Here is a 20,511-nt window from a genome sequence, read left to right as displayed (position 1 = left end):
GAAAAGATCACAAAACCTGTAGGTTTTTCTCCTTTCTTGGGAAGCTGCAGAGAGAAAAAAATGGTGCTTTTATTCCTTTGCCTTCTCTTTCCCTCTCCCAAATGAGGGAAAGACTACAGCTCAGTTTTATTAGACAATGGGACAAAAAAGGGTGTGATTAGACAGCAGTGTTGTGTTTGAACCATTTTGAAGTGGGATAATTCAACCAAGACAGAGTGCCACGAGAAACAATTCCTCATAATTTCTGTAGTTCATAGAACAATTTAGCTATATCTGGCCTGTAAAACCAACTCGATACTGACATAAAGGGAAGATCATAGGCTGGGATTTCAAAATGTTGTTTGAGGGCTTGGCAGGTAGGATCTCAGGTACTCTCAGATCTACTAATCCCACTGAGGTGGTGGGAGGCGCACAGTACCTTCCAGCACTGGTCAGTGAGTCAGCTTCATGTATGTGTGTGTGACTAATTATGAGGAAAACTAGAAGGGTTGTAGATATGCTTTTGCCTCTCAGCTGAAAAAGTCTGTTTTTTAGGCTCAGCCAAACGTTAATGATGATTTTGTCTGCTCTTGGCTTAGCCTGGGAGAAAATAAAAAGATATGTTAAGAATTGACACTTAAGGCTCCTCCATCAGGAAGGGCAGTGCAAAAATACTTACAGTTAAGTATCTCCTACAGTTAATTGATTTAATTATATTACATAAGATGAGTGAGCATAGGGTGCAGTTGTCATGACTTCTAGTTAGCCCTGCCACGCCACTGCTTTTTTCACTCTGACATACAGCTCCCCAAACACAGGCATAGCATTCCCCCCAAAAACCCCATTCAATTCTGGTGAAATTAATTTTTTGAGCTGAAATTCTAAGCTGCCTGTTTCTTACAGTTATCCTTCAAGGCAGAAGTGTAATTAGAGCAAAATAATTTTATTTGAAGATGCTCCTCTCTCCGCCCAAAATTAGCTAAATTCTTCACAGCTTTCAGAAGAATAAGTTATACTTTTTTTTTTTTTTTTTTTTTTTGGTCTTTGAAAGGATGCAAAAGATGTTAACACATAAACAAAGCTATGTGTTAGGTTCAATGAAATAATTTTGGGCCAACCAAAATATTTTGGCTTTCATTTTTTGCTGAAAAACAGAGAAAACTCCTTGGCTCAGGGTGACCTGAACCAATTTTTTGCTTCCTTGTGGCTTTGGTGCTGATTCCAAACACCATTACTTGCACAGTTTGACATGCAGTATTTTCTTGAAAACTCATTAGCCAAGATGTAAACTCTATTAAACTCACTTTTATCATTGTCACATTCATAGAAAAAATCAGACTGCCCTTCCAATTTATGAAAAGAAGAAATAGGAAAAAAAAAAGTCTTATGAAGATCATTTTTTGCAAGACAGTACATGAGCAACTACTTCATTTTTTCTGTATTAGGAAGGAGCAACTGCATTTATTGAGATTTTATATTAAAAAGCCACAAGAAATGAAGTGAGTGCTTCATATCCTGCAATTCCATTGTTAGAAAATGCAGGGAAAACAACTTTGTGCAATCAGTAGCAGGGGAAGTCTAGCCCAGAACAGCATAAGCCTTGAAACTCAGTTTCAGGTACTAAAACCAGACCAGTAAGTGCTGCACTAGAATTTCACCTAAAGTTTTGCCATTTGTCTCTTCTGGCAAAATTGCTAGTTGGCTAATCTAGGTTGTAAATGTGCTGGAAACTGGCATGAGTCTGTTACCATCTGCTCTTGTATTCCTGTTTTATTAGCCCCATCATTTAGTGAGATTTTATTGACTTCTTAATCCCTCTGGCCCCTGAAGAACCACAAATGTCAACCTTTGTTCAAAACAAACTTTCATTCAGTTACCCCTTGGCTCCAGCTGCACAGCAGTAGCTGGGGGCCAAGTTTGGCCAAAAGACTCCCTCTCTTTTGACTTGAAACTGGGATTCCTCCAAGAATTCTTACTGAAACTTGGCATTTCCTAAGCATGGCTGTTAGTTTCACCCACGTCTACTCCAGCTGGTAGCACACAGCCACGTTACTGGTAAGTCTGGAAAACAGTGATGTATCTGGTGTGGGCTCTGCACCTTGCAATTCTTAATTACAAGGAATATAGTGCAACTAATTCAAGCTTCCTGAGAACCAAACTGCCCTCTCAGGAGAGCAGATCAGCTCCAGAGTGCTCAAAATCTCTCTGTATTTAACCTCTGTTTTAGGTGGGTTTCCCTCCAGGTGTGGTGAACATTGTGCCAGGCTATGGACCCACAGCTGGAGCTGCTATTTCTACCCACCACAGCATTGATAAAATTGCTTTTACTGGATCGACAAAGGTAGGCAATGGATTTCTCATAAAACACCTGCTGCTCCTCTTTGCATTCTCTTCTAAAACTGCCATCCACAGAAGATTGAACCAATGAAGTGTTAGTGATTTCTGTATAGCCAACACCATTTTCCATCATATTCCATGTGACAGGATTTCTCAGAAGTGTTTGTGATTTGTCTAATTCAGGCTTGTGATAATCTCGCGTCTCTGTAAGCTGGGTTTCGCCAAACCACCACATTTCTGTAAGAACAGAAGTAATAGATGCTCTGACATAAAGACAGCCTGCAGGAGAGGCTGGCAGTGACTTAACATCATGTCATTGACTGGACGGGGCTTCTGGGCAAGTTTGCCTGCCAGTCCTGCCCTGCAAGCGTGTGCAAGTGGAAAACATGTCAGTCAGAGCCCTGAACAATTCTTCCTCAGCTTTAGTTACTTCTGAGGAACTAGGACTTAAATAAAAACATGGCCCCGTGCCCAAGGCTTCCTCGGCTGACGTGGATGGGATTAACGTTTGAGCTTCATTTGAGACCTGCGCAGTAAGGCGTCTTCTATTCAGTTTTTTCCTGTAAATAGCTACAGCTGCCTTGCTTAAGAGAGGGGTGGAAACGAGACTTCTGCACTATCAGACACTGACAGCCGTCCTCTTCTGTACCTACATGGCGGAAAGGAGCGCATGGCTTGGCTTAGTCCACAGAACGGAGCGCAGCTGTGGCATGCAAACAAATTTGTCTCCAGTAATCACTACTGCAAATCCTCAAACAAAAACTGGCTTAGAAATGAGAATGTTCTTCCATTCACTGCTCTAGATTTTTTTTTTTCAATATATACGCACCCCCTGAAGAGAGGCAGCATCCAGACAATGGAAATGCTGACACCAATGGGTGCAGTTGAGGCAAATATAGTTTTTTCAGTTTTATTTTTTTGAGTAACATTATTCTTGCTGAGCATTTGCCAAATTCATCTATTCTTATACCTATCCTCATAATTGCAGAGTGTAATCTAATTGCATAATGATGACAAATTACCTTGAATGGTATTCTTGGTCGGTAAAGGTAACTCACTGAACACTCCAAAGCTGCTGCATTTAACAACAGTACCATCTAGTGGCTTTGTGCACATGCTCACTGCTTCGCTTATCCCCAGGAGAAGGTGTTTTAAGCCTCCGTTTCTGTACAGGGATCATGGGAAACAAGCACGAACTCAAGAAAGTAGAAGTTCACAAGGAGCTTTTACTCTCTTGATAGTTGCTCTAACCTAGGAGTTTACCCAGATATATGCTGCTCTCCAAATCCTAGATCAGAAACTTTTAGCCCAGATTAGCTGCTGGCTGTGTGAAAACAATAGAGTTTATAGACTCACCCAGCCCACATGGTTCTGTCTGGGTTTTTAATTAAAAAGGAGTATCCTGTGGATTAGGGGCAGAAGGAAAATCTCAGCTGCTGGACCCTGTAGGCAAAAAATCTCCTATCTGTGCTGTGCTTGTTTTCCTAATCCATGGGTGTGCAGGAAACACCGAGGGAGACAGATTCTTTGCTAATGTGTGTGTAATTTAGAAGTGTTTTCTTCCTGCCCCACCCATCTGTGTTGAGCTGCATCTCTGCAGTATTTGCAGCGTAACGCTACTGTTTCTGAGCCAGGAAGTGAAGCTAATTCAAAATACATTTTGACTTAGTTTTTAAGCCCCAGCTTGGGCTCAGAGCCAGCCTGGAAATACTGATCTTCAACTCCATGAGAATTTTCCCATCTAGATTTCTTTCTTTCCCTTAGTTTAACTACTCCTCTTCGGACAGCTACCTTGTAGGAATGCCTCTTGTGAAGCTCTGTGTATCTGCAGCAGGATGCATCGCTTATTTCTGCTGTCTCTAGGACCAGGCTGCTGAGTGACTAGAGATGATCTGTACTACTAGGTTCAGGAGTCTCTCTCGAGTTACAAAGGCAAACCGTGAGAAATGCCGACCTATAACTGCCAGCCAGCTGCCCCATGCTTTCCTTGCTCACAGCTCCACTCCAGGGCAACAGTGTTTTGGGGCAGAAATGAAGTTAAGTTTGGCATGTGCAAAGGTAAAATACAAGAAAACCACTTGCAAAATGAAGGAATTCAAGTATAAGGTCACAGTTAAAAAAATAACCTGCCTTAACAATTGAAGGTCCCAAATAGTATTAAATCACATTGTTTCCAACAAAACTAGATTACTAAATGAGTCTGATGCTTGATTTATGCTCTTCTTGTGAGGAATTCAATTTTTTTAAAACAGAAAGAGAAATTGCTGTTTTGGTGTTATCAGTATTAAAAAGAAATAGACCATCAGTCAGAATTTGGGGAAAACATTTGATATGAAACTATTTTTCTAGGGGGGAAAAACCTGTAGTTTGACATTACTTTGATTAAATTCTGGAAGCAGGGTAAATCCTTTCCAGATAAATTCCACCAGATGGTCAGAGCAGGTTCCTGGGCAGAAGGTGTCACAGCAGAGCTAGCCAGAGCTTGGCTGTTGACATCCTCAAGAATTGCCTTGGAACATGTGTCAGCTACTCTTGTGTGTGGTGCAGCTCAGCCTAAACTGTCAGAAAGAGGAAGTTTTCTTCTAAATGTCAAAACCTCTACATGGCTTTCTGGTACAGGAGTGGAACAGGAACAGTGAGTTCTTACCATGGCCTTGGCAAGACCTACTCTAAGAAGTTGAATTCCCAGTTTTTGAAAGTGAAACTCACAAACCATCAAGGCCCACAGTTAAACCATTTAATAATGCCATCCCTGACTCCTACCTGCTTCAGCCACCCACCAGGCTCTTCTACCCTTGTTAGCATCACACTTGACACACTGAGTTAAGACTTTCAGGGGAAAATCTCATGTCCCCTTTGTGTCTCAATGCTACAGGTTGGAAAACTGATCAAGGAAGCGGCTTCCAAAAGCAACCTCAAAAGGGTGACATTAGAGCTTGGAGGGAAAAACCCCTGCATCGTGTGCGCAGATGCAGACTGTAAGTATTGGCAACTAAGATGCTATGAGTGCAGTGCTTTTGTGTGCCTCTGCTGTCCTTTGGCAGCTAGCGGGACTGGTGTTTGCCACTACATCCACACAAAGGCTGGAGGAAACCTCTATCCAAGAACAGGATGTGGTTCTGCTTCACTGGAGCTCTTCCCCAGCACGGGGACTGTTCCGATGGCAAATGAGCAGATGTCTTCCCTGGAGATGGCTGAAATTGCAGATAAATCTCACATTTGTGCGCTTCTGCTGTTGTGGTGCCTTCTTTGTGGTTGGCAGTACTGCAGAGTCTGAGACAAGCAGTGGGGAAAGCAGTTTTCTAAAATGCAGCCACTCTGCATGCATTGCTATAACAGGAAGGTTTCATAGAACCTGATCTAATCCAGCCTCCCCCTCTATCCTGGGGATCTGCAGGACTCATTTTGCATGTTCTGTTGTGACTTTGTTGCATTAGTGAGTAGAGCTAAGAGATACGTGTAACCTGTGACCACCAAAGTGGTTGGAAAGTCCTATTTGGCTTGCCGAAAATACTCTCCACTCTCCTGCAGAGCACAGCAGAGGTTGAAAGCCAGAGGAATGTGTGCCATCCGCTAACAGTGAGCATTGCGAGGACCCCGTCCCAGCTGGCTGTGCAACAGAAGGGCACATTGCTTTCGAAACAATCACTACAGAAACTAGTCTTCAGGAACCGATGTATCTAGGAATCCACACCTGAATTCCCATAGCAAGAAAGACTGGTTGCTATCCTCAGTGAGTCCTTGTGGAGGAAAGTATCAGGAGCTATAGCAAACCAGACCTTGAGACAAAAGGCAGGAAGTGGGGTGCAAATAATAAGAGATCTGGTTTGGGGGCAGTATGTGAGCGCCTTCAATGGGTCTGGACCATTGTTGGCATATTTTTAAGGAGGTTTTCAAAAGAGAAAGGAAAAAACAAGTCTGGAAACACTGTAAGGCTGAAACAGTGCATGTGGTAACACTTCTCCCTCCTGTTGCAGTGGACTTGGCAGTGGAATGTGCCCATCAAGGCGTGTTCTTCAATCAAGGGCAGTGCTGCACGGCTGCCTCGCGAGTGTTTGTGGAGGAGCAGATCTATCCGGAGTTTGTCAAGCGCAGCGTGGAGTATGCCAAGAAGCGACTGGTTGGAGACCCCTTTGATGCCAGAACTGAACAAGGGCCCCAGGTAACTGTGTGCCTGGAACAGTTGTTGTTTGGTTTTCGGCTGTGTTTTTTGTTTAATTTTCCTTGTGTAAATATTATCTTTGCAAATATGGTTCCAGCAGAAGTGCTGAGGGGTGAGTAATGTATCATGGCTTTATTTTTCTCTCTATTTTAAATATCAATTAATCACAACTGTTGAAATGTTATGTTGTATTTTTTTTAAACACAAATGTATTTAATTCACTTCTTATCCAGCTTTATGGAAGGGGCTGTCTCCCTGGTACAGTAATACAAAGCATGTTGCAGCAGGAAATTGCAATGCACAGAAGAGTGCAGCTGTGGAAACGTCCATTCAGCTTCTTGGCTGTGTTGGTGATGACAAGTAGTTAGAGCCCAGGGACTCCTGAGTCCCCACTTTCCCTCTCTTCCTCTGCTCTCTTTCTGATTCTTTGGAGAAGTTTCAGCTGAATTAGGAGGAAGAACCATGCCAAGCTGCTGTCACGATCAGCCTTGTCAATGCTTCCAGAGCTTTCCTCTTATTTTTTCCTTCCAAAGCAATCTGAGCTGTGGTAGAGAGCTCTGGAAGAGGATGATCCTTGGGTCAGATCTTCTAAGAGGGCCCCTGTTTGCTACCAAAAAAAGGGGGAATCCCAGCAATCTACAGCCTAGGCCGCCGGTTCTCAGTTCTGCACTGGGAGTTTTTCTTCCTTGATACTATATAAGATCCCCCAGAGAAGGGATGGCTGTGATTATATTCTCCTCCCCTTATCTGGATCTAGGCCCATTTACACGTGATTTGTTCATGGCAAAACCTCATTGCATGTCCTCACACATGGGGAATGAGATGATGTACATCCCCTGTTCATGCTGGGGCTACATCTATCCCTGGAATTTGCCTAGAAAGAGATTTCAAACTGCTCAGCAGTCTTAGGAAAGGGAGCCTATGCTATAAGATGCAATACACAGAAATTCAAGCAGAAGAGAGTGATGATGCAGTGTCACAAGGTCTTAAAATACCTCCAAAAGTAGCAAAGATTCACACCTGCCCACAAGTTGCTGTTCAAATGTGAAGCTTCTAGAACAAATTGTTCCTCTGTTCCTGAAGTAACCTGCTCTGCTGTGAGGGTTTTTTTGTCTTCAACTGATGGATAAGGGAAGAATCACAAAGAAAAACAATCTGTCTTGTTCTTCTCCTTCATCTCTCTCCAGCAGGGAGATCCAGGTCATTGCTTTCATTCTCCTTCTGTGTGGGTCATGATGAACATACACAACAGCATTACAAAAATGGCCCCAGGCTGCTGCGTAGACCCCATTCTGGGATGATCACTGGCTTAGAAGGCAGTGATCTAAGCTGGAGGAGCTGGAGCTAGCCTTCAGGCTGACAGTGGTTGTAGCCCATGATCTTTCTGGTCCTACATCAGCTCCAAGTGCCAGACAACAGGACCTGCAACTTGTAGAGAGTTCAGGAAGTGTAAAATAGCAGAGCCTCTGCAGTGAAACTTTGAGCTACTGCTCAGTGAAACCAAACCGCACCACGGCGGAGCATAGTGCTCCAAGGAGCTGCTGAGACACCCTTGTGCAGGACAAGATGAGGTGATGGACAATACTGGTCCACCAGGGCTTAAAGTTGATGTAATCTAGTGCTGGAAAAGTCCTGAGTGCAGCTGTTTGTTCCTATATTGCACTGCACTTATGAAATACATTGGGGAACTGGCTGATTCAGGTCTAATCCTGCCTTTTTGGAAGTGAGGAAGAAAGGTTTTACTCAGGTCAGTTCCCTGATGTGGATCAGTGTGCACTGGCGTGGATGCCTGTGGCATGGGTGTGGGGAAAAGACTGTGTCAGCTGCAATATTGGGTTATGCTGATATAAACTGCACTGCTCTGATCAAAATTAGGTCAAATTTAAACACTATTATATTTAAACAGAAATGAGGCATGCTTCTGATGAGACTTCTCCAAAACTCACATGTGTCTGACTTTGTTGGCTGGCTGGAATTCAAAGGACGCCACAGGAAACCTGAGGGGTGGTCAGGACTGTTTGAGTGCCAGCCTCAAACGCAGACCGAGGGCATTTTGTAACCTTGGATTCCTGAGAGCTGGATCACAGGAAGTAATAAACTCAATCTGCACAGACAGCAAACTGGTTAACCGGTGCATTATATAGTTGTGAACAGCAGACTGCATTAGATGAGACTAAAGTCCTGGTGGACTAAAGCAAGGATTAGATTGGAACAAGATTAAACTAGTTTTGTCACTGTAGAATGCCACTGGGATTTGGGGACTGTAAGGCCTGGTCTACAGAAAAAAAAAAAAAAGCACTAAGGCTGCCTCGTGGCACTTGCTAGCCAGAAATTATTCAGCCCAAAACCTATTGTTTGATTTTTAAGATGGTATTTTCCTTAGACTCTGGATGTTTGTTTGCTTTAAGATTAAAGCATAAAAGTTAAATATTTAAGTAGAAAGAGTATGTGTCCAACAGCGTGTTGGACACCGTTGTGGAGTTATTCTGTAGGATTACAAAAGATAGGTTCGGAAAAGGAAAAACTGCTTCTTGCAGCCTTGACTTAAATGAAGCAAGATATAAAGATTTGGGGGTTCTCAGAAGCCTTCCTCTCTTTTGAATTAGATGGACAAATAGTAGAATTTGCTCTGCCAGATCATGTGTTTTTAATAGAAGTCAACACTCGAACCATAAATAATTGTGGAGTAGGGGACAGAATTTAAACAAGCTTTGCAAGCTCTCGTTACAACGACAAACAGTTCCACCCTTGCATGTCATTTTTACAAATGTTTTCTTTCCCCAGTGTCTTTTCATCTAACTATAGTTTGCCTTGCAACAAGTTACAGCTGTATAAATATCCTTGTTTTGTTTTCTGTGATGTGAAGTGGATGAACTGGATTGGTCTGGATCACAGACATGCCAGGATGGAAAGCACTTGCAGATATTTTCAAATTATTTACATTTGGCAGCTAAGCAACCAGACAAATAGACAATATGTATGACACCTGCCAAACTTACTATGTGATGCTGTGTATCCTACATGAGGGCACACATTTCCTCGTGCAGTAGCAGGTATCAAGTGCTTTCTTGAGTAGTATCTTGACACACGACAGAACATGAGCACTTAGTACAAGCTGTCTGCAGTGCATGTGATACTCACATCTGTGTGGCAGGAGATGTGCTGTTCTCTGTTCTTGCTGTGGATCAGAAGTATCCCAAGGCCACCCTCCTGAAGCTTTGATATTTGTCTAAAAGCATGAAAATTTAGATTGTGTGTGGCCAGGATTAACAAGGGACAGGATATAGCCTGTAACCTGGAGGACTTGAGTGTTGAACACTCCGTGTAAATAGTCCCAACTGGCAACTGGCCCTGCTGAAATAAAACCAGATGCCTAGGGAGGAGTATTGGATGAGTACAGGCTTCTGGAGACACCTGGCATTCAGAATAACTTCCCAAGCTGCCAGGGCACCTTGAACCAGTGGGTGGAGTCTTTTATTTAATCCCCTCAATGAATTTGTGGAGGTTTTTGGTAATTTTACTTTTTTTAAAACATCTCCATAAAGTCTTCTACCATCTGCAGTGTGCTGTGATGAAGTGTTTCATTGCTTAATTATGCATCATGCAAATAGCCACATCTTTTTGTCGGAAACCTGACAGCACCTGCAGTACACTGCCGCATGTGGAGCACAAGAAAAGGACCAGTACTGATCAGAAATTTCTCTGATGTCTCCTCCAAGTCCTGGTGTAGGGCTGCACAGCTCCACGACTTCAGTGTCCTGGTCTGGGTATGGCTCTCAGTCCAGAGAACCAAAAAAATGCTGGGATGGCACTAAACTCTAAGATCCATGAAAGGCTCTTCCTGATTTTAAAAGTGTGGCTTCAGTGCGGTAGTTGTTCTGAAGTTGCCTCACTAACAGGGCTGATCTCTGAGGCTGTCCACATAGTGTGCATGTATGGAAAGAGATGGAGGCAGCGCTCACTGGGTTCTTCCATCTCAAGCTGTTCTCACGGTGCTACTGAGCTGAATCAGTGCCTGGAGAAGGCCAGTAAGTCCCAGAGCTGGAGCGAGGTGAGCCATGGGAGCGCACATCCATGATGCAGAAGTAGGGGAGGTGGGGAGCCCCCCTCTCTGTGGCAGCGAACTATTAGATCAGCCTAAACTATCACATGGAACTTCACCTTCTGTTTTCTGTGACTCAGGGCTATGCCCCCATCCTGTCTTTCAGCCTGCTTATTGCCTGACTGCCACATCAGAGAATGGGATGTAAACTTCCCTGGTCTGACAGGGCCACGTACCATGACTCCGGTCTCAGGAACAGTGATAATAAAGCCATTGCTGTCTGTTTCTTTTCCTTTTGTGTCTGACAGATTGACCAAAAACAGTTTGATAAAATTCTGGAGCTGATAGAAAGTGGGAAGAAAGAAGGAGCTAAGCTGGAGTGTGGGGGTCTTGCCATTGAAGACAGAGGCCTGTTCATAAAACCCACTGTGTTCTCCGAGGTCACTGACAACATGCGTATCGCCAAAGAAGAGGTACAGTACAAGTCACCTGAACATTTATCTGCATTTACTACTGTAAATGGGAAAGAAAAGAGGTATGGTAGTGGTTTGAAGGGAAAACCTGAGAGAAGAATAGAAGGTTCCCTTGTTTAACTTATTTCAGTGTCCTAACAACTGCCTAATGCTGAAATCCGTTCTACTAATGAAGTATCTGCAGGGTGAGCTTCAATTGGGAAGGGGTGGGGGGGGACGGGAGGGACAGGATTGTGAGAGGAGAAGGAGGAGAGCAGAACAGGCAAAAAACCTGTTCAAATGTTTTAGCAACAATTTTTGTAAAATTAATAGGTGTCTGTTTGCTAGCCCTTTCTAACGTCTTGCATTTTGTTTGGTTTTACAAAAGGAAAGTAGCCCTGTGAGGGTACTCACTAGACAATAACAAACCAGATGAAAACATAGTAGATAATACTACCCTAAAGCTTTCGGGTGTCATTTCAGGAGAACTTGATATAACTCAAAATCCAAACACATGCCTTACCTAGATACAGCTGCTATAAACGCTGCTTCTGAATAAGAAATAGTGGTGATGGAGGGGTTTCTGTCTGAATCCTTGATTTTAAATATAAATAACTGAAACTGTGGCAGGCTGGAGCAATTCTACGTATTCTTTGCTCTGAAGTTTGAAGGCTTTCTGAAGACAGAGTTAAGCTCTCCTATGCAGAGGGACAGCTCTTACGCACCTCCTACTGACCAGACTTGAAATTGCTCAGCTGTGGTGCATGCCGATTCAAAGTGACAGGGGACAGTATAATGTGTGTTCTTGCTCCATTACTTTGTAAAAAAGGAGTTGCTTTATTGCAGAAAGGTGAGACAAGAGCTCTGGGACCTGAAGCTGGTGAGGAGGGAAAGAATGGCCATGCTATACTGCCACTGAAGAACTTTTCTCAAGTAGCCTTAGCCTCTGAACTAATCCCAGATTTCGTTCTCATGGTGCAATCCCTGGAGTCTGACCTTTTTTTTTTTTTCCTATATGAAAATACGATCAAAGCCAGCAAAGTGCAGATCTAATACTCTGTCTTTCATTATTCATATGCAGAAAAATGGAGCAAGCTGCATGTGATTAGATCCTGTGATATTCCTTTGAAATACAAGTTAATCTTCTTTTCATCATGTTCCCCAATGGAAAATGAGTAGTAATGCCAAAGTCCAACTGGCACTTGTATTTTACAGTTTAGTCTAGTGCTTTTTATGAGGCTGCTTACTGTTCACTCCTGGCAAAATGTTTAGATGTCTCAGATCTGCCACAGAATCTCTAAGGAACCTGGGAAAGATATCAGTCAGTCTGGGCATGAGCTAGATTCTAAAAATAGAGGGAATAAGAGCTGAAAATCCCATGACAGGCCTTTTTTTTTTTAAATGAACTGACTCCAAATCCCAAGTCATGATTCATGTAGCTTATCCAGTTTCATTCATTTGCACTTTTGTTGCAAATGCATGTTCATCCTTTGTCTGGGATCAAGGCTTCAGTAAAGTACCTGTATCTTCCAAAACTAAGACATTTGGAAACACTTGTATGAAGCTAAAGGCCAGGCAAACTGCTTAGCGCAAGGTGGCACAAGTGAAACTGTGTCTCACTTTTGGTGGGGGTTTATTGTACTACAGCCCAGGAAAGTGTCTCACCTTTGGTACCATATCTGAGGAGACACTCCATCCCAGAAATCGTGAAGTATTGTGTGTGCTGGCTGCCTTCATCCTGGCAACCTGGGAAGCCAAGTTTGTGGTCAAACACATACGTGGTAAATGCACTGCATGCAAATAAACTGCATACAATGACAAAATCAGGGCAAAAACCAAAGAAGAAAACTTGCAATGCTTGAAATATATTAATTCCTTCTTGAGTATACTCGCTGAGTCCAAAAGGAGAGTTGTAAATGGAGTAAGGATGAATCATTTGAAACATGTCCAGATTAAACTCTGCTTATTTTGATTGTTATAGATGATCCTCCAGTTGTTGGATCTTAGCAGGTATTAACTAGTACAAGACATCACTGTACTTCCTTTGAAGTCAGTTTAATTAGTAGTTTTTAAGGGATTCTATCAGTGACTTCTAGAAGGCTAGGATATAACATTTTAAATACAGTACCCAATTCTGATTACTTCAGAATTACCATGATTAGCAGAGGCTTTCCTGTACTGATGTTCAATTGATATGTGCAGATTTTCGGGCCAGTTCAGCCTATTATGAAGTTCAAGAGTATAGAAGAAGTCATAAGAAGAGCCAACAGTACTGAGTATGGACTTACAGCTGCAGTGTTCACAAAGAATCTGGACAGAGCACTAACGCTAGCTTCTGCACTGCAATCAGGAACTGTCTGGTGAGCAGTGCGGGACCTGAGTGTGGGCTGGGATTTTGTTTCCTGGGAGGGGAGAGGGATGTATGGTTTGGAATCATGTGTAAGCGCTGGAGGGAAGAAGCATTAGTCTGTTTAATTATTGATATTCTCCTCAGAAGATAGGGTCTGAGCTGCACAAATCATTATGGACAGTAGATGGCATCACACCACTGTCAGAAAGATAAATAGCTATTTTTGCTGACTTCTTCATGTTAGAATAATTTTAAAGATGGAATCCTGATTTTTTTTCCCACTAAAGATAGGAATTTGATCTGGTGTCTGATTTTGATGCATACAGAGGATTGATGTCAAGAGTTGGTGCCAGCACAATCTCCCTCTGAATAATATTTACATAAAAACGGGATGTTGGGCCTTGAAGGATGCATGTGTTGTACATACCTGAAGGTACAGTCCTATAGCACCAAACCATACCTGTCTCTCTTCAGTCATTTGCTCTGACTGAGATGCTGAGGAAGTATCTACATTATCTTTTCCTACCTGGTGTCTATAGAAATGGGGCTAAAGCTTTCGTTTTCCTGCAACAAAATTCTCTAATGCAGTCCAACATTTTTCTATACCTGGAAATGGATGCTGGGGTCTGCTTTTGAGTGTTTAGACAGCTTTCTGAATAAATATGTTAATCTCAGAATGTGCTTCATTGAACTAGGGAATAGGTTGGACTATTTATTTTAAGCATGGCCCTGAACACGGCATCAATTCCAGCTCGAGCATGAATGTCTTACAGTCATTAGAGACTATGAAGTGAGATGTGGGTCAGACCGAGTACCACTCAAATGTTTTATGTTTCTGTAGAAAAATAAGATTTTTATTGATAAAATCTGATTTCTCAAGTGAATGATCTGCATAAAGAGAAAACTGAGAGATTTAGCCTTTTTTGTATTGTTATTGTTATCATCTTGCCTCTCCTTGGTATTGAAATGTCTTTTCACAATCGATGTTTTTATTGTAGGATCAACTGTTACAATGCGCTCTATGCACAGGCTCCTTTTGGTGGCTTTAAAATGTCAGGCAATGGCAGAGAACTGTAAGTTTTGCTCAATATTTTGTTTATATGTGGATACACAATACAATGACTGTGACTCTCTGAAAATATTGTTGAATTTGCTTTTAAACCATCAGGCCTGCAGCATCCTGCACAGGGAGGTGCTAAGCCAGTCCAGTGTGGATGTACAGCACAGATGTGAGAACGTGAGCAGTGCCTGCAGGAGTACCTTCATCTGCTTTATAAGCTCTTAAGTCCAGCTCAGTCAATCCCACTTGCAAGCATTTTTCCTTACAAGTTAGATTTTTAAATCAAGGGAAAAGTATGGCACCTTGGCAGGGGACACTGATAACCACCCCAAACCTCCTCCATCGTTATATGGTGGCATCCAGGCCTCCCTTGACTGATGTATCACTGGTCCGAGTTGGGCCTCTTTGCACCTCTGGCTTTCTAATGTTGGAGCTGGAACAACAAGGAATGAACTCCAAGATCATTCCACTCCATTCAGATCACCTCCCACCTTCCAAGCTTCCTATTAAATTACAGAAAGTTAATAATGCAGAAATTTTTAAACCAAGGCCACCCTGTAAGTTAGAGGTAGAGCTGAGAAGTTGTCTTAAATCATAATTTTCTGCATGTATAGAAGAGAGGCAGGTTTTATTACACCATTCAGAAGACTCTTCAGAGGAATCTAATGCACCTTTTCTTTCATAAGCCAGATTTATTTCCAGGAACCATTCCCAGTAGCTGTTCTGGTGCATCTGCTGCTTTGAGACATTCAGATGCCTCACTTGCGAAGCACAGCAACGAATGAATCCTCAAACGGGACACATCTATTGAGACCTTATGGCTTGCTTTGCCTGACTGCCTGGCTAATTAAAGCATGTCAGGGGCTTATCCCTTGGGCAAGGCACAGGAATAGAGCCAGTTTCCACCAGCCAGGACATAATGCAATGGTGGGGTCTGCCATCAGTGTGAGCTTCTGGAGAATCGGTGCCCTCTTGATTATATGGTATCTTGTAAATAGAAGCTTGCTTTCAGTGAAAAAGTAACTTTAATTCCTGTCTAAGCACTGATAACTATGGGTACGTGGATGTTTCTTCTCTGGATCCTCACAATAGTACTGAGTTTTCACTAGGCAGAGAGTCACAAGGTGTCATCTTGTGGGTTACTGTGACCAGAAGCACCTACAGCAGCTGTCAGTCAGTGGCTAAAAAGCACTTGTGAAGAAATCTCTTACCTTAGGGAAGTACATGTTAACATACTACAATTTATGGTCCCTTTCCCTCCTCTCTCTTGTTTTCCAGTGGTGAATATGCTTTGGCAGAATATACTGAAGTGAAAACGGTCACCATTAAACTCTCCCAGAAAAGTCCATGAACACAGAAGGCCTAAAACGCTGACACTCTGAATGTGACACATGGGGGATGCTTCAGAGCAAGGGGGAGGGGAGGGATAGGAAGGAAAATGGAAACGCCTAACGTTATTCCTCTAGAAACACTGAATCTACTGGACTCCATTTTGTCAACTGGCTCTTCGAGATGTGATTTAACTGACCCTACTGGCAGCATAGCACACACTTGTCCTGTACAAGTCCCTGGCTGTACATCTGGTGGCTACTCATGACTAAAATGCTGGTCAGTCGCAGTGTTTGCAGGACATCTCCTTTCAGACTGTACCCATGAAGGACTTGGACATCAACGGCACGTTAGAGAGACTGCTGGTACCATTAGCATGGACTGCTAAACACCTTCAGCGCACAGGAGTTTCGCTTGGTGTAAACGGACTTGAGCGGTAGGGTTAACACAACCTGACTGAGGTTGTCAGAGTTTGTGTGAAGACTGCAGCTGGAGTTTGGGATGGAGTGCAAGCTTTCATAGAAGGATCTGTAAAGAAATTATCTTTGAAAGAGCTATCTTGGTCTCTCTAAAAATGTATGGATTCTCCATATTGGTGATATTCTAGCCCTGAATGAGATTTATGGGAGTTTCCTAGAGGATTCCTTTGGGGCCAGTATGTCACCCAACAGAGCTAGACTGTAAAGTGTCCTTTGAACCTGATGTTTTGGTATGCACAACATGGCACGTGCTGCAAATGCAAACTGCTGACTTGCTAACCCTTCTGGCTCCAAAAGAGTCACAATTGTAACTCAAACCTTCACTATAGCACTTTTTGCAAGAGGATTTTGCACTGTACTTACTGCGATGACACAGAGTTGAATGCTAAGCATGTAGTATGGTAGATACCCCACAGAAAACATCCCACACTAGTCCTTCTGGTCTGGGGGAGGGAGCAGAAGAGCTGCAAGAAGCTGTCCTGCTCTCTCTTTCTCTGGAACTTTCAGGCTGTGTGAACATTTTTTTGAGTCAGAGCTATTATTATGAGAGTAAAACTTAAAAGCTCTTCTCACTGCTTCTTTATCCCGCATTAATGTAGCTTAAAATAAATTTCTGGAAGTACAGTATGAAAAGGCAGGTGCCCCCAAGCACCCACTGAGTGCTAAAGATGTGGGTTTACGAAGCAGTTACCACAGAATAAGCTGTGGCTGGACTTAAATGTGTCAGCAGCTTTGCAGCAGTTGTCCTCATGAGTGCTGTCATCTCGTGGCAAGCACAGAGTAGCTGATCCTCCACTGAGGAATAAACTGCCTGGAGTTGTCTCTTGCTTACAGTTGTATAAGCACGCCTGTACATCAATAACATCCACGGAGTGGCTGTCACGCCAAGTTCATGCCTTAGTACCTCCTGGAGTAACTTCTTTGCATCCCCAGACATTACTACGAGATTGATGATAAGCCACATGTTGTCTTCCGTTCCTGGGTTCACTACTTTCCCTCCTCCTCCTCCCACTTCTGTAATAGAGAACCACTGGTTCCAGGTCCGCAGGAGCTCTAAGTATGCAGGAGTGAGTGGTGTCAGCTTGTTAGGAGGTTTATCTGATCTCGAGGGGACTATCCTCTGACAGCAAGCTGATAAGAGTTTCCTTAGGGCATATCCACAGATCTCCATGGAGCGCTGGTAAAGATTGCTGCCTCGAGTTTTCCAGATGCCAGGGCTCAAAGCAGCAATGCAGGTCTAACCTCTATTCGCTGACACAAGCAAGGATTTAACCAGTACCTTTGTTTGCTCAGAGATATGCCCAGTCAGTAACAAGTTCTATTGCATGACTTGACCTTTTTTTTGGAGGGGGAAGGAAGGTGGGTGGCAGTACGTAAAGGAAAAGTTTGCATGAGCCTAAACTTCCTTATTAGTTAGTGACCGTTGAAATTGCACTTCAACACTGCTTAACTTCTTAAAAGAACCATACCTCCAACAGTTGTGTGTAACTAGGAGCCTGTCCTCCCACGGATATGCGAGACAGGTAAATCTCCCCATCCAGTGAAGATAATGTCTTCCCTTCCCCATGAAAGGCCAAATGGGAACATTTGTATATACGTTTCTATTTTTGTAAAACACTTAAGAGTGCAAACATCTTCTCAGACAAACATTTTACTTTTGCCTACTTGACAGTTTTCTCAGGCTGCAGTCAGACAGTAGGGAGGTAAGGCAAACAGTAAAAGGCTGGTTATCTTGATGTATCTCTGTATTAATTTTTGATAAACAGTGGCTGAAACTGAAATCATCTGAAATTCTTAAAATCCTAGTATTCTGGCTTTATATGTATGATATATATTTCACCTCTTTTTATTCCCTTATCAAGTTTTTTAAAAGTCAGTGTATCTCTTATTGTATAAATCAGGGTTTGACTCTATACACTGAATTCTCTAAGTTATATAACACTAGACACTAACTTTAAAATAACCCTTTAGAGGGTGTATATTCTTTCATTGCACAGTAAGGCTTTCATACTAAATACATCCTTTTTTTTAAAAAATAAAGAACTATATTTATAAATTAGGATACAGTTAATCTAATGTATTTTTATAGCTAAAGGTACATGAAAATGCTATGTTTAAACCTCATGTATATATTTAGACTATGGGTATCTTTTTGTAATAGTTCTTGTTGCTAATAAATGTTTAACTTTGTGAAATGGTTTCTAAATGCTACATACTGATATAGCTCAGAAAGGAAGGTGGTGGAGCAGGAAACTTCCATTGACTTTACTCATTTTAACAGAGGAGTAACTTGAATGCTTTTTTATTTATGCTGATTAGTGCTTTAAGATAATTCCATCCCCTCTAGTGCATATGTTAAGACGCCTTCCATCAGCAGGCAACTTCTACTCAACTGAATCCTCCTGTCACTGTTTTTTATTTCACTCAGAATTTGGCCTATTGTGTCAATAAAAGTAAGCCCTGGAAAGGGTTACAGTTTCATGCTGCTAAAACAAAATGGCCCTGTATTGCTGTAGTTACAGGGGGCTCTTCCCTGAACAGCCCTGTGTCTGTTCCCCTTGATTCCGTGACCCAGCGGTAGTCCCCAAGCAGAAATGTGCTCTGGGCTCACAAGAGACAACATGATTTCGAGGTACGTTTTCCACACAGCAGAACTGAACACAGAGTGTGTGTTTGCATGTGCGTATCTGGAGATTCAGGATCTCAGGGGGGACTGTGAAGGAATCTGAACTTAGATTCACTTCTGCTATTTGTGAAGAACAGCCTATTTTTAAAAAGTGCCAAAGTGTGGTCAATGCTCTATACATAAAAGCTGGACCCTGTGTCTGTTAGTTTACCCTTTAAGCTGTCACTTTTGTAAGTTGTACTATTTACAGTAAGCGGAGGCGGAAAGAGAGCAGAGCTGCAGCTGGCAGGGGCAAGCACAGCTTCTTCCCGTTCAAGTCTGATGGATCCCTTTTGCCTTCTGAGGTGAGCCTCAAAATGGAGAATTTGAAGGGACCGTGGACCATGCTGCCAAAGGGGGCTTCCTGCCTTGGTCTGGCTGCTTCCTAAATCCCTTTGAGACACATCCATCGCTACTAAGACTCTGCTTAACACCTTCCCATTCCTGTCTTATTTCCCTCATAGCTGGATATAGTTAGAAAGCAAGAACATACTAACAGCATTGTCTTTTAACTCTCTTCCCATCCAATAAATGTGTAAGAAATACCTGTCACCTGCCCACACAGGCCAAGCCAAACTCCTTGAATTTTCTAGGAGCATCACTCAGAAGCTCTGAGGCTTTAAAACAGGGAAGGCTGGAAATACAAAGGAATTACTGTTAGTGACATGTCAATGGAGTCAGAAGTCAGGAAGAGTGGGATGAGATTTGGGGGAAAAAAAGAAGAAAAAAAAAATTATCTTGAATGTGTGGAAAAATTATTGCTAGCAGAAGTCCCTATCAAAATAAAGGAGAAAAAGTTATTTCAGTGGGTTTTCAAACAATTGTGCTAAAAAAGCTGTAAGAAAGGTCTGGGTAAGAGCCACGTTGTGAGGCATAAAAGACAGCAGGCTGGGTAGGAGGTGGGAAGGTGCTATACAGATACCACTACTGTGGCTGCAGCTAAAAGCAGATGAAGGGGGACCTGAACGCAGGTGAAAGCACCAGCGAAGACCCATCCCCTCTATGTCCCCATAATCCCATCAAAGAAACACCTATGGCAAATCCCAGTCTGCAGCAGCCATTCGGGGAATGGATATGGCTTTTTCCATCCTCACACAATCATTTCTTGGTACAGCCCAGCAAAGAAAAAAAACCTGTGCGTGTAATTTACAGAATCATCATGAATACCAAAGCAAAAGGCATGCAGAAATTATCTTCTCTTGGTAGGTCCAGCGGGTGGGGAAAATGAAGCAGCACCAGGCTTGTGGGAGGTACCTGGAGATGAACAGCTTTGCGATGGAGCATGCGTGTCCAACACCTTCAAAAGAGACAAGCTCCTGTTGCTTTTCCAAAGAGAAAACTCACACCACGATGTGAGGAAGGAGCAACTTTTAAAGAAAGAAATCTCAGATCAACTCCGCTATGGTTGAGGCCAGGCCTCTGCTGAAAAGGGATGCAGAGAGGAGATGGGTGGTGGTCTGAGGAGCTACACGGCAGCTGGTGAGGTGAGGGTGAGGCCACCCACACAACCTGCTGCAGCTGCGAGAGAGGGTCCTGCTCCAGCCCCCGCAACTCCCACAGGTTTTGGTTTTTTTTCTCCTTAAAAAAAAAACAGAGCTAAAAGCCGCGTAGTGCTTGCCTGGGGAAAGGACAGACTCCAGTCAGTGACGGAAGGAG

The 20,511-nt window shown here is 42.9% G+C and overlaps 1 protein-coding gene across 1 annotated transcript in view; it reads left to right on the top strand.

The window, feature by feature from the left end:
• The window catches only part of ALDH1A3 (aldehyde dehydrogenase 1 family, member A3), a 28,154-nt gene extending 12,120 nt beyond the window's left edge, over positions 1-16,034 (top strand). Inside the window, exons 6-12 of the mRNA XM_010083684.1 lie at positions 2,207-2,320; positions 5,192-5,294; positions 6,294-6,478; positions 10,829-10,993; positions 13,175-13,332; positions 14,321-14,395; positions 15,661-16,034. Coding sequence (XP_010081986.1) covers positions 2,207-2,320; positions 5,192-5,294; positions 6,294-6,478; positions 10,829-10,993; positions 13,175-13,332; positions 14,321-14,395; positions 15,661-15,733 — 873 coding nt within the window. The 3' untranslated portion in view covers positions 15,734-16,034. The remainder of the gene's footprint in view (positions 1-2,206; positions 2,321-5,191; positions 5,295-6,293; positions 6,479-10,828; positions 10,994-13,174; positions 13,333-14,320; positions 14,396-15,660) is intronic.
• The last annotated feature ends 4,477 nt before the right edge of the window (positions 16,035-20,511 follow it).

Source organism: Pterocles gutturalis, unplaced genomic scaffold (genome assembly GCF_000699245.1).
Source record: "Pterocles gutturalis isolate BGI_N339 unplaced genomic scaffold, ASM69924v1 scaffold4755, whole genome shotgun sequence".
NCBI lineage: Eukaryota > Metazoa > Chordata > Aves > Pterocliformes > Pteroclidae > Pterocles > Pterocles gutturalis.
This window is presented reverse-complemented; position numbering and strand designations above follow the sequence as displayed.